This window comes from Heptranchias perlo, chromosome 18, assembly GCF_035084215.1.
Source record: "Heptranchias perlo isolate sHepPer1 chromosome 18, sHepPer1.hap1, whole genome shotgun sequence".
Classification (NCBI taxonomy): Eukaryota; Metazoa; Chordata; class Chondrichthyes; order Hexanchiformes; family Hexanchidae; genus Heptranchias; species Heptranchias perlo.
The window spans coordinates 13329680-13353489 of record NC_090342.1 but is presented as its reverse complement, the minus strand read 5'-3'; the positions used below and the strand labels follow the sequence as shown (position 1 = coordinate 13353489).

Genomic DNA, 23810 nt, shown 5'->3' with positions numbered 1-23810 from the left:
TTATAAAAAGAACATCATATTGGTGAAAGTACAAGGAAATATAGTTAATCCATTTAGCATGGCAGACACAGTCTGCAATAAAAATGAATACCTGTAAAACAAGTTCTCTTTCATAGTTTATTCAAGTGCTATTTGAAATTGATACTTGGTTTTGAACTTTTCTTTCTAATAAACGTTTGAATGTTATTGAATATTATGAAATTCTGCGGGGGCACTCCTGCTCTCCCGCCAGAGTTACAGCAGGAGAATGGGAGAACACCAGTGAAATTTCAGGGCCTACATTTGAGAGACAATGGTTTACTTTGAAGGTGCTAAACACCATTGTTCAAAGGGTTCACTGCTCCTAAATGTTTAATGAGCTAGAAAGGGATTCGAAGAGAATTTAACAAAATGTATGCCTGTACGTTTGCAAAAAATAGCGAGTAAAAATTGTGTGCGATATTCTTCTTCAATGGATGTATTTATGTAGATAAAAGGTTAAAGTTGCTTATTGGGTGCAGTAGATAAATCCCACTGCACTTTATTCGAACTGGTTAATAGGAATATCAAGGTGAAGTCTTGAGCAGCGAATCAGTTGTAATGAATACATGGAAATACGTGCCTCAAAAGTTCAAGCACAACAATAGATGAGGTGTAAAGGAAAATATTTCAATGCAGGCAGATGGACTTTTTTGTCTGTTGTAGGCAGTGGTGGTAAAACTAAACCATCTTCTCTTTGAAAATGAAGCCTCTACAAGATTCCTTTTTCTGTACACTTCACAGCTCAAAAAAGTGGTTTAAAAACATTTTGGATTCCTACCAGGAGAGGCTGTGCAGTATACACTATCTCTTGCTTAAAACTAATAGGCTGTGAAATTAAATTATGCAAATATTAATGTGAATGCTTAACACCACTGTAAGATATTCCTCTGACTGCTAACAGATGTGCTAACCTGCTTATTGTAAGCGAATTAACTCCCCTGTTAAAGTAGCACACAATGGAACTTAATTCAAATGCATTGAGCTGTTATATACTAATATGTACTTATTATAATTTCATCACAATTGTATTATAGCTACAAACAAAAAAAATTGTCCATCTTATTTAAATACAATCAAGTTAGAAAAATGGTATAAGGTTGAAAATTATGGAAGAATGTGTGAAAAAAAGAAAAAGCTGCAATAGATTAAAATCCTCCCTTTTTTCTCCAATGTCCTCAAATGCATCACCAACTCCCAGTTACATGCTCATCACTCCCACAATTTCCTGTATGAATCCCTTCAATCCATAGCATCAAGACAGCTGTGGGCAAAGTTACCACAACATCCTTTGTGACTGCAATCACATTTCCATACCACTCCTTGACCTCTCTAAACGTTTAACTACTCCATCCTCCTTCATCGCCTCTCCTCCATAGTCCATCTTTGTAGGTCTTCTTTTAGTTCTGCTCCTCCTATCCCATTGCAGCCAGTGCAGCACCAGCAACTGCTCCCCAACTGACCTCTGGAGTGCCCCAAAGTTCTGTCCTTGGCCCCTTCCATTTCCTCATTTACATATTGCTCTTTGATGGTATTATTCATAGCCATGGGGCCAGTTTCCATATATCTGCTGGTGACATCCAGCTTGTCCTCTCTACCACCTCCCTCAACTCCACCAGCATCTCTGTTCTGTCTGTGCAACATCAATTTGTGGATGGGATAGAATGTCCTTCAAATGACTGCCACTCTGCAGCAGCAGTCACAAAGGATGAGAAGACTGAAGACACTTGATTCAGCCCCTGCCAAAAACTCTGTACCTTTGCCACTGACCCCGACTCCCCTCCATAGCTCCTTACCCAAGCCAAACTAGATGTGCAACTTCAATCCACAGCTGAGTTCCAAATCCCATATCCTATCCATTAGACTGCTTATTTCCACCTCTGCAACATCACCCTTGTCTTTTTTTTTTTTACCTTACTTCCACTTTCATCATCCTTATCCATGCTTTCATCATCTCTAGACTCAACTTCTCCAATGATCTGCTCGTCAGCCTTCTAAGCTCCACCCTTCACAAGCACCAATTTGTCCAAAACTCTGTTACCCACATCCAGTTCAACTCACCCATCACCACCATCCTTCATTAGCTCCCTGTTCCCCACTGCATCATATTTTAAATTTGTGTCCTTTATAAAACTCTCCATGGCTTCACTCCATCCAAACTCTGAAATCTCCTCCAGCCTTACATCCTGTCCTGTGCCCTCCACTCTAACTCTAACTCCTAACTATCCCACTGCTGCTTGGGATCCTTTTGGGCACTTGGTACAAATTACTTTGTTATATAAATAAATTAATTGGAAAAGGTATTAGTTTAACTTGGGTGGGGGGTTGCCTTATGAAGTCTGTATTTGTTCTTGATTAAATTCAAGTGAACAGTCTTTCAAACTTGGTTACTCTGGTAAATCATGTGATACGATTTAGGGACATAGCACTTCAGGCAATGGAGAACTGAAGGAAAACTTCAAGTCAATTTTCCCTGCAATATTATACGCTTATTCTTACTTAAAAGTGTTGCATTAAGTTATTGCAATATTGCAACTTTTAACCTTTTATTTAACAGACAGCAGGCCACAAAATACCACATAAGCAGTTTGTCAAGTCTTATATTTTAAAATCCTTATACAGTGTTTCGATCACTATAGCACATAGTAGGTTACTAGGTCAGTATAATGCTCTCTGAAGAAACATCTCATGAAATTGTAACTTTCAGCATGCAAGGCGTAGTTCTAAACTCTTTCACTTATAGGAGAGAATATTCTAAAGATAATCTTCAAAGTCTTGTATTAAAGTATAGTAAGCAATAATAGTGTGTCACCTTTATTCTTTGCATGCAGCAAACATGCCTTTAGGTATTAGTCACAGTAATGAGGACTGAGCATGACAGATATCCCACTACCTATTCTTGAATGAATGAATAGCAATTTTGCAGATTAAGAGAAAAAATGAGTCACAGGTTATCTGCATGCACATTTTTTCACTAAAGTATCCTTTTTTAATGCAATGAAATGCACTTTTTGTGAAGATTTTGTGTTCAGTAAGGCGAGAAATGGAATATTTTCCATTTCAGGCACCTGATGTCAGCATCGAGCACTCCCAGGTCAGGTGTTCTTGGTTAGATGCAGAATAAAGCTCTTTTAACTCTGCCCAACAACGTGCTTCATCCCTAACTTCAGAAGAGGGCCTCCTGCTGCACCAACAGAACATTTTTCCATATCTGACATTAGCCATCTGTGTCCTGATTGAGATAGCCAATTTAGTGCCAAATTAGGGGTTGTCTTGTGCTGTAGACTCTTGCAAATAAGAAACTCAGTTAAGATCGCCCAAATTTATTTCATATCGGACACAGCAGATGAACTAAACTCTACAGCCACAGGACAAGAACGTTGGTCAAAATCAAAGTTTGCATTTGAAACAGCACCTTACAGATCTCTCGGTTAAAGATCTCCAGATCAGTACTATTGTACAGCTTCAGGTGTGACCTCTTCTACCATCTCCCATTTCATTTATATGGAATAAGCTGAGGTGGCAATCAATCCAGAGAGAACTTGGAAAAATCTAAATCTGCCTTAGCTCAATTTGGATCAATCGGCACTCAAAGGCAACACTTAGTCCTAGGCCTCGGGACTTTCATAAACACAAACAGCGAACAAGCTCTATATGCATCACATTGCAGATAATTTTTGTAATGCAGACAAAGTAACAGGGGGGAATCTCTAAAAGGAACATTTAACTGTGGCCTTAATTACAATTAAAAAGCAATTGCAGGAAGCCATATAATGTGAAACAAGTGCTTCAATGCAGTACCATGCAGCCAGATCAAATGCTTGTTTGTAGCATTTGCTAAATGCTGGAAAGATTGTGTAATCAAAATGAGACAAGCAAAGATCAGACAAAAATTAGTCATTGCAAGATAACCCAAAATATCACTAATGTGTTCCTAGGCTACATTTCAATGATTAGGGCACTCGATACCACCTTAAAAGGTAATTGTTTTTTGTGATAGAACCGTAAAAGTTCTGAGATACATTACACTTAAACTCACCCCAGAGTCTGCCTTATATGCCTCCACTGGAAGTGCCGCCTCTCACTAATAAAATGATCAGATCCTATGGTGAAAAGAACTACAGCATTGTCTTTGCAAATAACGTGACAGTTGATAATGAAGGAGCTTTCTGATATTGTAACAATTAAGCTCTGCATGACAAAACCATTCTGCTATAGTCCAGATTCTTCAAAAGCTTGACCTTGTGGTAGTAGTCATACAAAACTGGTTCACACTGGATTACATTCATTTTTAAATCTTAAACTATGCCCGCGACAAGACGCTAATCAAGTACTCTTGCATATGCTAGTCTTTCCCTATTTCAAATGAACTCAAAGCAGGTTGATTTTGTTCATGCAACATTGATAATTAAAGACACCAATCTCATTTTAATTTGTTTCATTAAAGGTCATTCAAGAATTAAGATTAGAAAGTTTATCCAGATGTCTTTCCCATTAGGCTGAACACATTTATTTCTAGGATTATAAATTAATTCAATAAGTAAATTAAAACAAATTATTAATGAAGGTTAATTAATCAAAAACACTTTTATTTTAATTTTTGTGCTTATCAAGGAAAAGAATGTCAGTAGTGAGAAAATTGAATATTTTTCTCTGTTGGGCACCTCAAGCACTCCCGGGTTATGTACAGCACAGCTGTGTAATCCTTCCGCTAAATTCAAGATCAGAAGAGCACCCACTACTTGTACCAGTATGAAAGTCTCCATTTCCCACAGTAGCCATCCTTATGTCCTCAGAGTGAGATTACAGTTTAGTGCCAATTTGTACAAAACCACAACCTAAGATGGCTCAAACCTATTTCATATGGGAACCTCTTAGCTACCCAGGGTGACTTCCATCCCATCAGTCTAGGCAAGATTTGAATCCAGGATTCAGAACAATGTGCTACTTTTGCCCAGTCTCCAAATAAACACAATTTTAAATATATTGCGTCATTGCCATGCTCATTCCTCCCTCTCCTCACATATATTAATTTAGTTCACTCTGAGGCAAGTAACTAAGAAAGAACATTGCAAATGACTGCACAGTTAGCAGATGTCCTCTGAAAAAGTGCTTTGTTTTATGAAACCAAATAGGGGAAGACTTCCCAAGAACTCTCCAAATAGCATGGCTTTTAGACACCTCTGAAAAGTAATGGTTTATGTATAATGAACTACCTAATTCTACCTGAATATACAGAATGCATTTTCTAATAAAATCACCACACATCACTTATCCTTGAAATATAATTCCTGCATTCAAAGGCTTTTCCTCCTCAGCAAGCCTAAATGAATCATTTAGAACTTTTTTCTAAGCCTTATTCATATTGCTACATATGAGTGCCATATTTAACTCCCTACCTAACCTACATAACAACAGTGACTACACTTCAAAAGTAATCCATTGATTGTAAAACACTTTGGGACATCCTGATGATGTGATAAGACACTATAAAAATGCAAGTTCTTTCTTTATAATAAACTCTTATCCTAACAAACTTACAATGACAGAATTTATTTGCATGTCAAGAGCCAAGTCAAAAGTTAGAGATCCTGAAGTCAAATATGTTCAGCCTAACCAAGAGTTGTATCAATAGGAATTTCATTATGCTGTAGTTTAGCAGCTTTGACATACATTTAAAGTAAGATATACTGTAGTAAATTATAAAAAAGTTCAATTTATTTTATCAAGATGGAGTGAGCAGTAAAATAGTCTTGTCACCTTTATGAAAACCTGGATTGTTAGAACTAGGGATATTGTGCTGCCTGATTTGGCTTACCCGAAATTCCCAAGCTGAAGTGAGCTGGCCTGCAGGCCTAAGCAGAAAGTTGAAGCTGCCAGTGTGCAAAACACGAGCCACCACTGTGGCTGATCTGGCAAGAAGGGCAAGAAAGAGATTTGAAGAGTCATTGCTCTTCACACCTGTTGGATCAAACCAGAGTGAAAACTCACATAAACACCTGTCAGGAAGGGCCCAAAAACTCAGATTCATTTGGAAATAAATCAATATAAAGAGCTTCCTTGACACCGTTTTCTTTTCCTTTTCTTTAATCACCTCCCAATGATTTCTGTTTATAAAATGAATGGTACAGTTGTACCCAATTTATCTGCTTTAACATGAAAGAAGATATTGTTCAATGTAGCTCCTCATTACCTGTTTAATAAAGATTACAAAAATATGCTTGATGATATTTTAAAAACACCAAATTTATGATATGCAGAGCAACCCACCAGGCTGGATCTCCTTGTGTTCTGGCCACTTTGGTGACATTGTTGAAGGGAGGGGACAATGTGACTCGGAGCAGCTCCATTCATTACAAGGGCAGCTGCAACTTTGGACCATGTGATTGAGGTCTGATCCAACACTGCTTGACCCTAGGAAAACATACTGCTGGTGAAGTATGTAGCACTAGTGAGTTTTTCAAGGGTTGGCCAGCTCTGGATCACCTCCCAGGATGGACTTCATTGAATGGAGCTGTTCTAGAATGCACGGGGCTCCTCCTAGTCACCAGAAAGAGCTAGAGGCAAGGAAACCCAACAGTAATCTGACTTTAAAAAAAAGGCAAGTCATTTTTTTAAAGTAAACAATGGGAGAATACTTTGAAAAGGATTCCGCCTCCTAAACTTTCCTTCACCTTTAAACATCAGTTTATTTCCAGCAACAAATGCCTGAACTCTCTTATTATCATTTAAGGAAACATTTCCACTGAGAATTTTAGAATGTTTATTTTACTTCATCCCTATAAAGTGAACAGTCAGTACTGCACAACTTTAGATAGCAGGGCCTTCAATGATTTTTGTTTATACAACACAACTTACTGAACACATGCCAGTTATTTTCTAGTAGTGCTAACTATAACGGTTTATACTAGTGCATCCAACTAATTATTGCCACTTGCAAATTCAGACTTATTGGATCTTTTGGGTAAGGGGTACGTTTTAGGGTGTTCTTTTCTTATTAAAATTTTGTTCCAGAATTATAATCAAGGTGATGATATTAGTGCCAATATGAAAATGATTCCACTCCAAGACATTGAGCGGTCGATTTTAACTCCAGGGCGGAAACGTAGCCTCGAGAGAGGCTGGCTGGACAGAACGGTAGCAGGGAGGCTCGGCCGATTTTAATGGCCGGGCCTGATCAGCATGCCGCTTGCAGATCTCCCAATGAAAACAAGTGGGAAGTCCATGGGAAGCAGCTGCCTGGCTGTTAAAATCGGGTGGCTTGGAGGATGCTGGAGAACTAGGGGTTGGTCCCCAGCACAAGGATAAGTGGATTGCTCCATTTTAACTGCCCCCCACCCCCTGCTGGTTTCTGCTGAGCAGGGTGGGGGCGGGGGGGGAATTCTCCTCCAGGTGTCAGCATTAGGCACTCCAAGGTCAGGGATAGACGACTGATTGCAGAGTTCAGCTCCCTTTACTCTGAAGAGTGCCAATGTGAATTTTCCATTTTTCCAATCCAGCTGTCTATTTATCCTCATTATGGGGTATATTGTACTGTGCACTGCAACTACAGGGTTGCGATTGCCCAAATTTGTTTCTGGATCCTTACAGCTGAGAGAAACGTTTACCCTACCAATCTGGGTTAGATTTGAACTCGGGTCTCACTGACGATGTTCTTGCCATCATACTGCAGCCCAAGTTCACATTTTTATAAGCACAAGTACTGCTTTGATGGACACTTTGTATGAATCTGTCAACTCCAACTTCACTCACAATCATATCTCAGTGTAAAAGAACACCTGAATTACAATTGTGACAAACTAGACTAGATCTGGGCACCATGCTGTTGTGGTTACGAAGCTTTATTGATTTTCCATCAGTATTAAACATGGAAAATCTTCAAAAGTAACAAAAAAGTAACCATTTGTGTTTGAAAATTTGGGGTCATCATGAGCCACGTTCCTACTTACCGGGAAAAGCACAATGGGCACAGTCAGTGTGACGGCCACCAGCACAGCCAGACGAACACTCAACAGTAGAGTGTCAAATGTGTACACTTTTGTAAAGGTATGAAGCAATTCTGTTTCAACTTGTCCTATGTGGGGAAAGAAAAAGCACAACCATAATTAGCCTTGTCTGGAAGCAAAAAGATAAACTGAGCAGCAAACGTTAGCACTTTATTATACTTTCACTTGACATTTTGGGAGTTACATTAATTGTAATACTGAAACAAAAACCCTCACCACTGATGGTGCACTTTGTGGCATGTGATTCTAAGAGAAACAAATGTTTGGATTATCAAACTGAGTACGGCGGATTATTTCTCATCATTTCTTGCATTCTGACTCACCGTAAAAGGTCAGGTAGCCAAAAAGAGCAGCCAGCAGGTACATGACGAGCATTGCAGTAATCGAGACATTAGAGACGTGCTGCATTTTCCTTCGAGATCGGCTAAAAAGTTAACAGAATTTTTTAATTCTCTGCACGATACCTCGCTTACACAATGAAAGATCTTTTTTTCGTTCTAGGACCCACACTCGGCTACCTACATAACATACGTTAGCGGAACCCCAGATGAAGGCCTGAATTGACAGCTCTCCATAGGAAGTGAAAAAAGTTGACAATAAGAGGAAAAAACTTCTTCAATTTTGTTTTTTTTTTAAATAGAACGTGGGGGAATACTCCTCTTAGACTTTAATCCTCCTTTAATACTTTAGTGCATTTTTACATGGAATGTTTAGAAAAGCAACATGCTGCAACACTAAAAGGTTACGTAGGAAGTTCTTACTCTTTAAGTTCGCTGTATATTGGGAGTACTTCAGGATGACACACAAACGCAAAGGCCAAAATTGGAATGGTGTAGGCTGTCTGAAAAAGAGAAAAAAAGAACATGAAATACTGAGCTAGCCTGTACAAGGGAATTGTTTCCTAAATTCATTTAAAGTCTGGCATACCTGCGAGTTGAACACAAAGTATTTTGGTTTGCACATGTCGTCTTCATGATGGGCTTCATAACTGACACCGTTAATGTGGATGTGGGAATCATCTTCTTCATGTGTCACGGTGTGACTATTAACATAGGGCATCATGAGGTTCACATCATGATCAGTGGTTTTGTTGCGTACCATTGGATACATTGTTGCCACGTGCCCTGTCGTGTTTGCCAGTGCTGTCAGATTTCCTGAATAATGACCAAATGCAGGCAACGGGCAGGGGATCTGAAATTTCTTATATATTACCTGGAAGAATATTTTAGTAGGTTTACTTTAAAATATGAATGTTTTGTGCAAAATATACAGTGCAAATATAGCTAAGGTGCAGGGCAATCCTCCATACTACAAAAGAAGATTTTTTATATGAGGGGGAAGCAACTTATTCAAACAGACTGAATGTATATTATACAGAATTGGTAGATAGAACAACAACTTTCATTTATGTAGCATCTTTAACCTGACAGGGCAGGCCAGCAATGTGCTTTCTGAAGATACCCTCCATGGGTGGGTGTCACAAGGTTTCATCCAGGCAGAAGATCCCAATCAAATTATCCCTCCCCTCGACGAAGACTTCTGCCTAACAGCTCCCTGCTTGGCATGGTTCAGACTATGAGCTGAGCAGCGGATAAAATTGAACCTATGCCGTCATGCTGAGGTTGGGAGTGTTACTGCTCTAATACTACTACACAAAGAGTAAATGGGTTCTTATGGTCACTGTTCATGGGAGCACTTACATTTCTCTGCCATTGATGCTCAGATGTGATTATAAATTCCTGCTATTATATCATATATACTATCTTAATGGGCAAGTTCTCTTCTGAAGCAAGGATCTTAAACTGATATAAACTGATGGATCTATTGCCAGTCTGCATTCCAGCACAGAATCTGCCCATTCCAACACTAGCCCTGCTTTACTGTTTAATGTAGTCTGGCCATACTTACAACGCCAAGAAAGAAGACCATACAAGAAAGAGAAAATCCACTTGTGTAACCAAGGTAACCTGCATAGGGCGAAAGAAAATATTAGTGATTTAACTTATATATTTTTTGCTTCTATGACAATAATAACCACATATTCTTTGAACAAAATATCTGCATATGTGGTCAGTAAACAATTATGATTATTATACTAACATCATAATAGACGATCAGTTGTTTCTGAGTGATTTCAATGGGTCACATTACCTATGCTGGTGATAATTACTGCGGTTTTATGAAAATTGACCTCGAAACAAAATATGTATTTTGATACTCCATTTCAATTGGGTCAAAACGTCGTTACTGAAAGAGTGCAATTTCTGCACTTTTGTTTTGTAAAACCATTCCATTACCAGTTTGTTAAGGCTTTATCAAAAGCAAGGTACCAATGAGATATCCTGAGTAAGATACCCTGAGGCACATGTTAACTTTATAACAAGTATTTACAGCTGTGAAGCAGTATTTTTGGAGTCCTGTGATAGGGAAAGAGTACCCCTCTAAATTGTAAGAGGCCAGTCCTTTCTGATGGTCCTGTTTAATTATACCAGAAAAACACTTGAATTAGTTTTTGATAACAGCTGGCAACCTTAAACTCCATTTCACATGGTGCTTATAATTCAATTTTAACACTGCAGCACTCAGGACTCCATTTAGTGTTGCAATACTGCTGGCACAAGCAGCAGAAATAAAATCTTGCTCCTAGACTACAGAAGTATTATGTATAAGAGAAACAGCTTACCTAAATTCTTCAGAAAAGTCAGAGGCAGGATTATACACAGCGACACAATTACAACAAGGTAGTTGCCATTCATGTACCATTCACTGAAAGAGAAATTTACATTTCATTATAAATTTCCAGCAAAGCTGCAAATAAAATAACTTTTGCATCTTTCAAACTCAAATTGCTTTATATCTTTCCACCAGGAATGTGGTTCAAAGGTGAACATAATAAATCTCCCCAGATCCCTTGAAAATAAATATTCAGATAACTACCAGGTACAAGTTTAGAAACTTAGGTCAGTGTGTGTGGGTTGAAAATGGTTGTCGTCTCTTACACAAGTCATTGTGGTGCATGGAACTGTATCTCACTCTGGGCTGCACACTCCCCTGCTCCTAGCCTGATCCCACTGTTCTTCTAGCTATTCTGGACAACGTGCTCATATCTCTCCAGCTTCCCGTTTCCCAATCTCCAGCTCTCCACCCTTACAAAGCATTGGAAGTGTATGGAAATACGGAACAGTCAACATGCATTACAATGGAATTTCCCGCTTTCCACACATGCCATGACGCAGGTTGTAGGTTTTTTGAATTGGAGAGTAGGCAATCGTCTTATAAAAATGGAAATACAGTAGTCTATTGAAACTTTACTCATTGAATTTTTATGATTTATCAAGTACTTTGCTTAGAAAATTAAGCAGGACTTAGCATCGTGTTTGTGAAAGTGGACAGTATTTTAACTTGTACTGAATCAATACATGTTTTGCAATAATCAATCTTCCACAATACTTATCATAAAGAATTTTTATTTTGTAATGATTACATTGTTGCAAATATCTATCTCATATTAGCCTAAAAACATTTGATTCATATTGCAATACGTGTCCCCCACAGCATGCTTTGTTTCATGGCCTGGACCATATTTTTTTTTATTCGTTCACGGGATGTGGGCGTCGCTGGCGAGGCCAGCATTTATTGCCCATCCCTAATTGCCCTCGAGAAGGTGGTGGTGAGCCGCCTTCTTGAACCGCTGCAGTATATCTTGAATATACACTGTTTTCTTTCCACCATGGATGCAGATTTATTAATGTAAAATAGGCCAGGATTGTCAGTCCTAATAGCTTTTATGACCCCTTCTGAAAAGTGTGCGGGTGCGGATGTCAGTTGAGGTTTGGCTGTGAAGCCCTCCCATCAGTGACCAGCTTGCTGACACTCACTGTTTCGGGCTCACAAATAAAGAATGGCCAATGGGTAAGGTATTAGAGGATAAAGTACCGGAAACTTAAGATACTAGTGGGGTTATGGGTCATCATCTTCATGAGAGGAGAGAAAAACGAATAAATTGGCATATATGTTTGAAAAGTTCATTAACTGTGATATCACAGAAATAAAAGTGAAAAATAATTTTAAAAATAAAATTATAATAGATCGGATTTATTTGGAGGACTGCTGCTTTGGTCTCCACACTCTGGAGGGCACTGTTCGACTGATTCCAGCTATGGGATTATCATTGAATGACTCTCCGGATCAGCCGGCATAACTATGGATTTCTGCCGACCTTCCACTGAAGTTACGTCAGGAGAACCGCTGAAAAAATTCCCGGCGGAAGTGTCAATCAGAAGGCAGCTGAGCTGAGAAACTTCATTTATGACCAAGAACCGGGAAGGGACTTTCCTCATTTTAGAAAGAAAATAGCTAGTTTTTGAAACCGAAACTCAGATGGTGAGGAAGGGACCTTTAGTCACTCTCAATACAACTATTGCTTTATTCATTAGTAATGAGCTGCGAAATACAGTTATAAAAAGGTTACTTTTAAAACCAAGATACATACCCATTGACCTCTTCAATTCCCATAAATGTTCGAATTACTTCTGGTAGTTCGTATTTGACTATAAATAGGTAACTTGACATAGCTGCAACAGGAATAGTTTTATTAGAATGCAATGCTGTTATAAATTTCATTCAATTCAGTTTTAGCAAAACTTAGGGTTAAGGAACTTGAGAATGACAGGAGAATATTGCTTTATTTTTTGGGGGGCGGGGGAGTGATTTTGCATGTGAATAGTGTACTCGCAAACAAAACCCTCCAACCAGCATATACTGTTGCGCTGTGGAAAAATTCAGCTTGCATCACAGTATTTTTTCCAACATGGTGGGGGTAAGCTACTGGAGGCTGACCAGCATTTCATCATCCCACACCCCAGCAAAAAGGCAACTCCTTCAGGAGACGAGAGAGTGGATAAAATCGGTAAGAAAAAGAAAAAGAAAAAGAAAAGTTATACAGGGGAGCTCCAGAGCACCGGGTAATTATAAATATATATATATATAAAACAATTCATTACCTCCAATATTTTGCATTGTAATAGAGCAAAAAGCTGCAATTTTCCCCGGCCAGCCAAATGCTCGCTCTCCTAATTTCTCGTAAATCAAAGAACCTGATTTTAAAAAAAACAAAGACTTCAGTTAAACAAATTGATGACATTACGAGCATGGGTATTATGGGGTAGAAATCCGTCTTGGGCGGTAATGCAAAACATACGGGATTGAATCAGTCGCCCGTTTATACTCTCCGCCCAAAACTCAGTTTCACCGACTTCAATAGAACTGACTATCAAGCAGGGAGTATAATGGGCGGATGATGTGCCACCACCTGTTTAGCCCTACCACCCATGATGGATTTCTACCTCTGTGTCTCAACATATGCTGCTAAACAGTATCTGCAATATCTCAAGAAACACTATTGGCCATACCTCCTTCCTTTGCTGTCTTTAGTAAGAGGTGAACAGAATACAAGGATAATATTGCCACTGCAAATAACAGGATCCTGTAAGCGAACAAAAGGTGATTTACCAAAAGGATTGAAAAATAACTATGCATATCTCTTGAGTGTAAACAGCAGGCATAGTATTTGTTTGTATCAAGTAACTCTTTATGAAGTTTTTAACATTTGACGGAAGTCCTCGGTTTAATGCTTCAATTTATTCACTGTTGTTACCCCTTTGGTTTTGAGTACAAAACATCAGTTTAGTTATTTGTGAACTCTACCGTGGCCAGTTCTAACTAGTTAGACAAAAAGCAAAAAAAAATGCAGATGCTGAAATCTGAACCAAAAACAGAAAATGCTGGAAACACTCAGCAGTCAGTCAGCATCTGTGGAGAGAAGAGACAAATTTCAACTACAGAATCTCCTTCTCTCCATAGGTGCTGACTGAACTTCTGAGTGCTTCCAACATTTTCTGTTTTAGATTTTAACCTAGATAGACTTAGTTAAAAGTTTATAATATGCTCATTTCCCTCAGACTTTCCTTCAAAAGTACCAGAAACGTAACATGAATAATAAAAGTGAAAAGAGGAAGAGTCATTATGGATGTGTTCTAGTTTTAAAACAAAGTAGCACAGTGTTACTGTAGGAAGAAATGATCTTTTCAATTGGATACAACCTTTTTAATGCAGGGATCAGTTAAAAGCTACATTAAATGTTATGTATCCTTTTCATTTTTTTATTATTTGGAATTCTGCAAAAAATAAGCTTGTTCTCCCCAGTCTAATATTCTTAAATAATGTCCTGGCTCATGATACCTACATTATGATATATAATTACAGATATAATTTTTGCATTTACAATAGATTAAGTGAAAAACACAATATTCTAATCATACTCTGTGAAAAACTCGATGGTTCTCAGACTGTGTGATGAAGCAAACAGAAGGCTTGTATTTCAACCAATCGTGCACTCAAAGCATTGATTGAGAACAAGGCAGCACCCTTCACATCAGACTCATTATACAAATACGAATTTAATGGTGGCAATTGTTTTAACATTCTCTTATAATATGAGCTCTTTTTTCTACAACCAACTATTGTCATAGTATTAAAGTTCTTTAGAGCAAATTTTTATTTTAAACAGACTGTAGACTCTGATCAATTTTATATAGTTCTAAAGCTATGTTCATAAATCATGAGAACTATTGGCCTTCCAACAAGTTTATGAAGACTAGACATTGGTTTGAAAACAAACAAAAATAATCTAAGACTAGATAAGTTTTGGGGGACAGTTGTTATAAAATAGACCCAAAATAGTTAGTTGAGAACATACTAATTTTGTACCAAAGCATTAGACTATATACTCTGCTTAAAGTTTTGTACTTAATGATTGCATATCAAATCAATAATATTTGCCCTTTAGCTATAAAATCTAAATTAAATGTTGTGTGTGCCAATGTACACTGATCACTGATAATATTGTGGATACAGTTACAGCAATGTTTCATATTACTTTCACATATATTTACAAATTCTGGCCAATCAGATATTGACTGATCCTGGAGCTCTCTGTTACATAGTAATGTAATCGTGGGTCTCTTTACAGAAATAACCGACAGCTGCCACTGCTCGTCAAGAGTTGTTATCCTATATAGTACAGGATTGCCTACTGTGCCATTCCTCTGTTTCCTTCCTTACTTCTCCAGCTTAACATTTGCTCACCATTTTTCAAAAGGAGGAGACTCGCCCTTAATAACTCTTAATAACAATTGTAGCCAAGAAGTACAAACTTCACTCTACAGTAATTCAGTCTACCCTATTTAATGTTAGTTTTAAGTTTCAAGTGGCATTGTGCTGATGTGAACTTTTTCTCCAGTGCTAGTGTAACTTTTTTTTAAAAAAGCATTTTTAGCAATGACTTTATATGTTAGAAATAAAAAGCTGTAAACACACAATAGGTCAATCAGCATCTGTGGAGAGAACAGTCGGGTGCACACCCTTCAGGATAACCAGAAAAATAGGAGTTGGATAGGCATTTTAAAACAAACATATAGAGGTCCATCAGTGGAATGATGTAACAGATCATCTCAGTCAAGTAATAGAAAGTAGCATTGAAGAAATAAAAGACATTAAAGAACCACAGGACATGTGAATAGCTAAGGCAGTGAGAGGCATAAGGAGAATGTGAGATGAGAGAGATGGAAAACCTGAGGGTCAGGCATGGAAATAAAACAGGTTTGAAAATGAAATAGAAGGTGCTGGGAAAGCACAGAGTGTCCACCAACTCCAAAAAGACAACAGGTCAACAGGGAATGTGTTTGATCTGTTTAGATGATTTATGTGAACTGTCTCCTTATCTATAGTTAAATTAATTTGAAATGTTGATGTGCATACCCTGTTACGGTACATTTAATCAGAAACATTTTCCCTTGAAACAGTTTTCACTGTGGGTATGTCTACATTCCATTTGACTTAGGTGGGATGACTCAGAGATTCTGCTGATACACATTAGAAAAAAAATGTAATGTACCTTTTGCAGGGCCGGGGGAATGCTGTATGATTCTAATAATACCTCTGCCCTTTAAGGAAAAATGGCCCTTTCGTCTATTGTAAAGGGCTGAAACTGTGAGGCTCCACTGCCAGAGAGGGAGTGGAGCCTCATTGGTGATGAGTACAGGTCAGAGAATTGGGGCTATTGTATCAGTTTTATCTTCAACCCAGGATCGCATGGAGAAAGGCTATAACGCTGTGAGTGGATCATTGCAATTTCAGCCCTTAGATGCAATCTCATAAATGCCCTTTTGTTGTGTTCACTTTTGTTGTAGAAAACACCCATATTGAAAAAATGGCACGATTGGTCAGGCAGCACAGATCTGCAACTGGACAACTGCAGCTCATGCAGTTTTACGAGTTCTCTCCGCTTCGCTATTATTTTAGATTTCAGTCAGTAATATCTTATTGCCATTATACTTATGAGGTAAATAATTTTTCAATACTCACACAAATAGTACGATTCCAGTATTGGCCATGGCATAGGACAGGCCAAGAATGCCACTGCCCATGATAGCATTACTGAGGTTAAATGCTGACATTCCAAACGATGTCATTCCAGGATGCTGCACAAAATCGAATACGCAAGTCAGTACAATTCCATATTATCCACTACATTTACTATTAATTTTACATTAAGCATAAAACTAAGAATATTTTACACTACTTATAGGAAGAAATCAAAAAAAAACTGACAAAATGGAAAACGATGGAAATTTATGACTGACAGGATTGATTACTTACATATTCTTCTTGGTATTCTTCATATTTTGTTTTCCCTAAAAATCCATTTGTTAAAAACTTCTGACTTTCAGCATCATCTTCATCAACAAATTGACTAGGGAAAGAAAGCAAATTAAAGTAAGGCAAATGTTTGCTGGAATTTCAGCCACAAGCCAGGGCACAAAACTGATTTTCGTCTCCTTAAATGTAGCACGTTAACCTCTCCAGATAAATATGGATGAAGATGGACGTTTGGCCCATTTTGTTCATTCAATCAGAAAAACATTACCATCTCTTCATCATTACATCTTAAATTATTCCTTTTTCTTCACTAGTCTACCTAGAAGTCCCTTCTACAAGTTGATCACTTTATGTGAAGGGAAACTTTCCAACATCAGCCCTAAGTGTTCCCTTTACTAGTTTGAACCTGTGACCACTTATTCTACTCTCAAGGTTTAGTTTAATTTCCTGTGTCTACTTTTTCCTCACTGTTCTTCTCAGAATTGCCTCCAGGGCTTGAATGTCACAGATGCATTATGCTGTGTTCACTTTCAGGACTGCAGGAAACATTAGATCTGGATTCAGTACTCAAGGTGTGGTTTGACCAGGGCACTATACAGTTTGAGCATAACTTCCTCCAATTTCTATTCTACTGCTTTGACTATGTAGTTCAGCATTCTATTTGCTTTGTTAATTTCTGCTCCATATTGGTTGTTCATGTTCGGGGTGATTTTAAACCCTTAGAACGGGTGGGTTGGGGGTGGGTGGGAGTTGAAAATAGTTGTTTTTCTTGGTCGCAACCGCAAAATTTTCAGACTTTGCATTCCCAGTGGGAAGCCTGTACTTTTATGCGCCGCGTTAAACCTGGAAATAAAACCGAGTTGCGGTCGCGACCCAAAAAACAATTATTCTCAACTCCCACCCGCCCCCAACCCACTCGTTCTTGGGGTTTAAAATCACCCCCCGATGACTCTATTAAGATCCCTTGATTTCTTTCAAGTTCATCATTAGCTATTTCAACACCACTCATAGAGCAGTTATTTTATCCGCAATACTTTACGTTTTTCCATATTAAATTACACTTGTCATTGTTCCACCAACTTACATATTTTGTCTGACTTCTTTTGTAGTTCCAGAGCTGCCAACTCATAATTAACTGCATTCCTCCCCCAAAGATAGTATCAGCTGCTAATTTGTCCAATTTCCATACAGTAACTGAATCCAAGCCATTCATGCAAATTAGAAAAGTAGCAACATTGATCCCTGGGGAACCCCAACCAGTAAATCTCCCACCCCAACATAACACCTCGAAGAACTACCTGATGCTTTCCACCCAGTTTTCATGGAATCCTTCACAATGACCACCAATGCCTCACAAATCTCCTCCCTTGTCTCTCTTAGTACTTTGTAATAAATACCTTCCATTCCTGAAGCATTGTTTGTTTTGAACCCTTCTGGCCTGTATAAGATTTTTATCCTATTTATATCCCAGTCTTTACTGCTATTGTCACATTTAAACCCTGTTTATAGTTCTGCTAAATTATTGCTAAGTAATGGTGTCTGCAAAGTAGTTCTTTTCAGTTGGTGTTACATCCTACAATTAACATCTTGATATAAAAGACAAGAACCATACCACTAAACACTTGTAAGAAATATTATTACCGATCTAGTTAAGAAGTCAGCATGGTGGATAATTTACTCAACAATTTAATGGTAAATGATGAAAATTTCTATGTCTTTCCAAATCGCTTTAATTTGATTGGTTATAAGTTCCATGTTTTTGCTGCTGGGCTGTGTATTTCACTGTAGCGTGAACATACGCAAAAGAAGTTGTGCTTTTATTTTAGGCAGTTAATATCAAATCAAAATGAGTCTCATTCGTGTGTTGTGTTAATTTTTGAAACATCAACTTCTCTCCCACAGTAACAGTTAAAAAGTGAAAGCTTCAGGTGAAACATCAAATTACAGAGCTGAAGTCATTTTTTAAATAAAACATATTTATTTAAACTTTCTTCTGTTATTGAAGTGAATACACTTGTAAAATATTGATTTTAATAGTCTTTTAGCCTAGCGGTTTCACGTTTACCTGCTGATGGTAACTTTTTCTGAATCCGTCATTTTAGTATAGCTGTCATCCATACTGTCTCCACTGTTACTCTCATCATCAGCCTCAGTACTAACTTTCTTAAGCTCCATGCGATCCATTTCTTTTGTCAAGGCAAAGCTAGTAGGAAAAGAAAACAGACAATCGTTCAAATCTTTTAGGATGCTTGATATTTCTCTTCAACTTCTGTATTGATCTCCTGGACAAAGTGTTCTGTTTAATAAAAGTAAGAAAACAAATTACATTGAGTCAACACGCTCTGCGTAATAGCTAGCACACCTATTCCATGCATTAGCCTTTTCATATTTACTCTTCTGTAAAATATTAAAAGAGGGGCTGTCATATATTTGTCAGGGCACTTGTTCCCTCCATTGACGTCAACAGTTTCATTATGTAACCAAGTTAGAAAGTAGGCTACACAGGTGATGTAGCGAGACTATCATGCCATTAAAACAATAAAAAAAAGAAAATTTTAAACAGTTAATGAGCACATAAATAAAATATACATCTCCAAGGGCAAATTAGGAGAATTTTTTTTCCACAAAGAGCATTATTAAAACAAGGAATGCTTTACCACAAGTGGCTGTTGCAGCACATACTATAACATCATTTAAATGGGTAAGAATTTGAAAAGAAAGAATATTAAAGGGATATAGGGAAAGGGCAGAGAGATGGTATTAAGAGTGGTTAGCTCCATCCGAAAGGCCAGTATTGGCAGGATGGGCCAAATGACCTCCTTCTGTGTTGGAAAACTGGGGATAAGGGACTTCAGTTATGTGGAGAGATTTAGAGAAGCTGGGATTGTTCTCCTTAGAGCTGAGAATGTTAAGGGGAGATTTAATAGAGGTGTTCAAAATTATAATGAGTTTTGATAGAGTGGGGGTGTACGTACACAAATCTTTGATGGTGGCAGGACAAGCTGGGAAGGCTGTTAAAAAGGCATACGGAATCCTTGGCTTTATAAACAGATGCATAGAGTAAAAAAGCAAGGAAGTTATGCTAAACCTTTATAAAACACTGGTTAGGCTCCAGCTGGAGTACTGTGGCCAATTCCAGGCACCACACTTTGGGAAGGATGCCAAGGCCTTGGACAGGCTGCAGAGGAGATTAATTAGAATGGTACCAGGAATGCGGGACTTCAGTTATGTGGGGAGACTAGAGAAGCTTGGATTGTTCTCCTTAGAGCTGAGAAGGTTAAGGGGCAAATTGATAGAGGTGTTCAAAATCATGAAGGGTTTTGATAGAGTAAATAAGGAGAAACTGTTTCCAGTGGCAGAAGGGTTAGTAACCAGAGGACACAGATTTAAGGTAATTGGCAAAAGAACCAGAGCTGACATGAGGAAAAAAAAAATTTACGCAACGAATTGCTATGATCAAGAATGCACTGCCTGAAAGGGTGGTGGAAGCAGATTCAATAGTAACTTTCAAAAAGGAATTGGATAAATACTTGAAGGGGAAAAAGTTGCAGGCCTGTGGAGAATGAGCAGGGGAGTGAGACTAATTGGATAGCTTTTTCAAAGAGCCAGCACAGGCACAATGGGCTGAATGCCTCCTTCTGTGCTGTTTCATTCTATGATTCTAAGATAGGGAAAAACTGTTTCCACTGGCAGGGTTGGTAAGATTTAAGACAATTAGCAAAAAGAACCAGGGGGGAGATGAGGAGAATTTTTTTACGCAGCGAGTTGTTATGATCTGAAATGCACTGCCTGAAAGGGTGGTGGAAGCAGATCCAATAGTAACTTTCAAAAGGAAATTGGATATATACTTGAAAAGCAAAAATATGCAGGGCCTCCTTCTGTGTTGTAAGATTCTATGATTCCATGAAATGTTATGATCTTATGTTTCTACATGTGTTAAAAAGAATATGGATTGCACTATGAAAATAAAATCACAGCAAATAAATTGAACTTTCTGAGGTACTTAAAATAAGTAGCTCAATACTTAATTTAGTCATTTAAAAATCTTCAGTTTATGTTCACAAACAGTGGTGTTATTTTTACTCCCCTGCTCAGAGATCAAACCAACAGCTAGCCAGTTAGGTGGCCTACCCCCCCTCCCAGTTACTGATTATTACTCACATTTACCTGAGGAAGGAGGAAGCCTCCGAAAGCTTGTGAATTTAAAATAAAATTGCTGGACTATAACTTGGTGTGGTAAAATTGTTTACAATTGTCAACCCCAGTCCATCACCGGCATCTCCACATCATGATTATTAGGAGATTCAGGATGATATTCTTGATACCCTGCACCCCCTCCACCCCCGTGTTATCTCTGATGAGATCCAGAACTCACTGTGTGTGGAATTGTAGAGTCGAACTATAAACGCCATAACGAATCCTACCTCCCTGTACATGATGCCACACTTTGGTTTAGAGTGCTTTTGAATAAATAGGGCTTCTAGCGGTGGTGATCGGCCACCAGTTATACCCCCCACGCTCCCCGATTTTCCTTTCCATGGAAGGAAAATTGTGCCGGGTGCATAACAGGCAACCGATCTGCTACCGTCCATTTTCCACCACTGCCGAGAGTTAAAACCGGCCCTAATACATGTTTTTCTCTGCAGCGCTGAATTAGCCCTGTCCCAACTACATGCTCCAGTTCCCAGAACATACAGCACATGAGTGCACGGTACAGCACATTATTCATATCAATAAGTAAAAACTCAGCAAATATTTACCTTTAACCAGTAGAAACAACTTTTGTAACAAGCTGAAGCCCATATAATAGCTGCATTAGGACTTGTGCAATGAGGAGATAAGGGTAAGCAGAAACCTCGCTGATAATCACACTGCATGTGGATGACGTGGCTTTGATACAACAATTACACTCCTAATGGTAGGTTTTGAGATGGCTCTAGGCCAGAAGTGGTGCCTGGCTGAGGGCGAGAATGAATTAAAAATCAGGCCAGAGCCTGGCTGTGTGCTCCAGGAGAGGAAATTATTCAAATAAGGGGAGGGGGTGTAACTAGATTTTCCATGTTTTCAGGGTCCTCAGCAGCTGGGCATTGAGCACATGAAATCCACACGTGGGTAAATCTGGGACCTGCCCTGCTCAAGTAGACTTCCGAAATAGAGATTATTGTTCCACAGTTGTTGTTAATTTTTATTTTTGCATTTGCAATTACAGTTTGCACAATTAGTTCTGGTTGCTGGGTATCCTGTCATTTTTGTACTTTTTTGTCAGCCTTGGCTCAGTGGTAGCTCTCTCGCCTCTGAGTCAGAAGGTTGTGGGTTCAAATCCCACTCCAGATACTTGAACACATAATCCAGGCTGTCACTTCAGTGCAGTACTGAGGGAGTGTTGCACTGTCGGAGGAGCCATCTTTTGGATGAGACGATAAACCGAGGCCCTATCTGCCCTCCTAGGTGGATGTAAAAGATGCCATGGCACTATTTTGAAGAAGAGCAGGGGAGTTCTCCATGATGTCCTGGCAAATATTTATCCCTCAACCGACATCACTAAAATAGATTATCTGATCATTATCACCTTGCTGTTTGTGGGACCTTGCTTGTGTGCAAATTGGCTGCTGCGTTTCCTACATTACAACAATGACTACATCTCAAAAGTATTTCATTGGCTATAATGTGCTTTGGGACATCCTGAGGCCGTAAAAGGCGCTATTTAAATGTAAGTTCTTTCTTCTTTTTGAGTATTTTCCTGCCAATGTCTTCCTTGGTTGATCTCGGTTGCTATTGCCATATTGAGTTAGATCACAGATCAACCATGATCTTATCAAATGGTGGAGCAGGCACGAGGGGCTGAATGGCCTACACCTGTTCCTATGAAAAGCACCGTAGAAAGTGTTAATAATGCACCTGTGTTTTCAGTGGAGGGGGATCTTACAGCCCTAAATAAGAGCACCCTCCTTTGGTGTGCCTCCTGCAGTAGGACCTCCAATTTTTCAGCATCAAAGGGGACATGTCGCCCATCTGTCTCTGTTTTGCTGCAGTCAAACCAATTAGTCCATATTTCTGCTATCCTTCCTTTGTAATGGCGAACTGCTGCCCTTTCAGAGACGGCTCCCTCTCCTAATTTTACACACCCCCAGACAAGACAACTGTAGGCCAATCTCTCTGGGCAAGCTTTTCATTTGCCGGTATCCTATTCAAAGGGGAGGGACTTGCGTCTCAAAATTAAGTTCCCATCCACCATATTTGCTCAGGAAAGCTGGTGTGCTGGCCTGCCCAACCCCATACCTACTGTTCTTGCAAAATCAGGATTCTTATCATTAAAGCCCGATTCCCTCCCTAACACTACAGGGGTTTGATCAAGTTAGTAGTAACTTGTCAATCAAAATATTGGCAAACACATTAAAAAACTAGTATCAGTACTGGTGGCCATGAAACTACCGGATTGTCGTAAAAACCCACCTGGTTCACTAATGTCCTTTGGGGAAGGAAACCTACCGTCCTCACCCGGTCTGGCCTATATGTGACTCCAGACCCACAGCAATGTGATTGATTCTTAATTGCCCTCTGAAATGGCCTTGCAAGCCATTCAGTTGTACAATCTCGCCAAAAAAAGTCATAAGAAGAATAAAACTGGACAGACCATCCGGCATCAGACCACTAGGCACCGGACACGACAAAGGCAAACCAAGCCCAGTCGACCCTGCAAAGTCCTCCTCGCTAACATCTGGGAACTTGTGCCAAAATTGGGAGAGCTGTCCCACAGACTAGTCAAGCAACAGCCTGACATAGCCATACTCACAGAATCATACCTTTCAGCCAAATTCACAGACTCTTCCATCACCATCCTTGGGTATGTCCTGTCCCACCGGCAGGACAGACCGACCAGAGGTGGTGGTACAGTGATATACAGTCAGGAGGAAGTGGCCCTGGGAGTCCTCAGCATTGACTCCGGACCCCATGAAATCTCATGGCATCAGGTCAAACATGGGCAAGGAAACCTCCAGCTGATTACCACCTACCGTCCTCCCTCAGCTGATGAATCAGTCCTCCTCCATGTTGAACACCACTTGGAGG

General features: G+C 39.1%; 1 protein-coding gene across 2 annotated transcripts in view; it reads right to left on the bottom strand.

The window, feature by feature from the left end:
• The window catches only part of slc38a4 (solute carrier family 38 member 4), a 54041-nt gene that overhangs the window by 5658 nt on the left and 24573 nt on the right, over positions 1-23810 (bottom strand). For both annotated transcript variants that reach the window (XM_067999405.1, XM_067999406.1), the window contains 12 exons: positions 18808-18945; positions 16743-16836; positions 16449-16564; positions 13436-13509; positions 13028-13120; positions 12517-12598; positions 10708-10790; positions 9933-9991; positions 8952-9236; positions 8786-8865; positions 8348-8448; positions 7968-8092 (listed from right to left, as the gene is read on the bottom strand). In XM_067999405.1, the coding sequence (XP_067855506.1) occupies positions 7968-8092; positions 8348-8448; positions 8786-8865; positions 8952-9236; positions 9933-9991; positions 10708-10790; positions 12517-12598; positions 13028-13120; positions 13436-13509; positions 16449-16564; positions 16743-16836; positions 18808-18926 (1311 nt within the window). In that variant the 5' untranslated portion in view covers positions 18927-18945. The remainder of the gene's footprint in view (positions 1-7967; positions 8093-8347; positions 8449-8785; positions 8866-8951; positions 9237-9932; positions 9992-10707; positions 10791-12516; positions 12599-13027; positions 13121-13435; positions 13510-16448; positions 16565-16742; positions 16837-18807; positions 18946-23810) is intronic.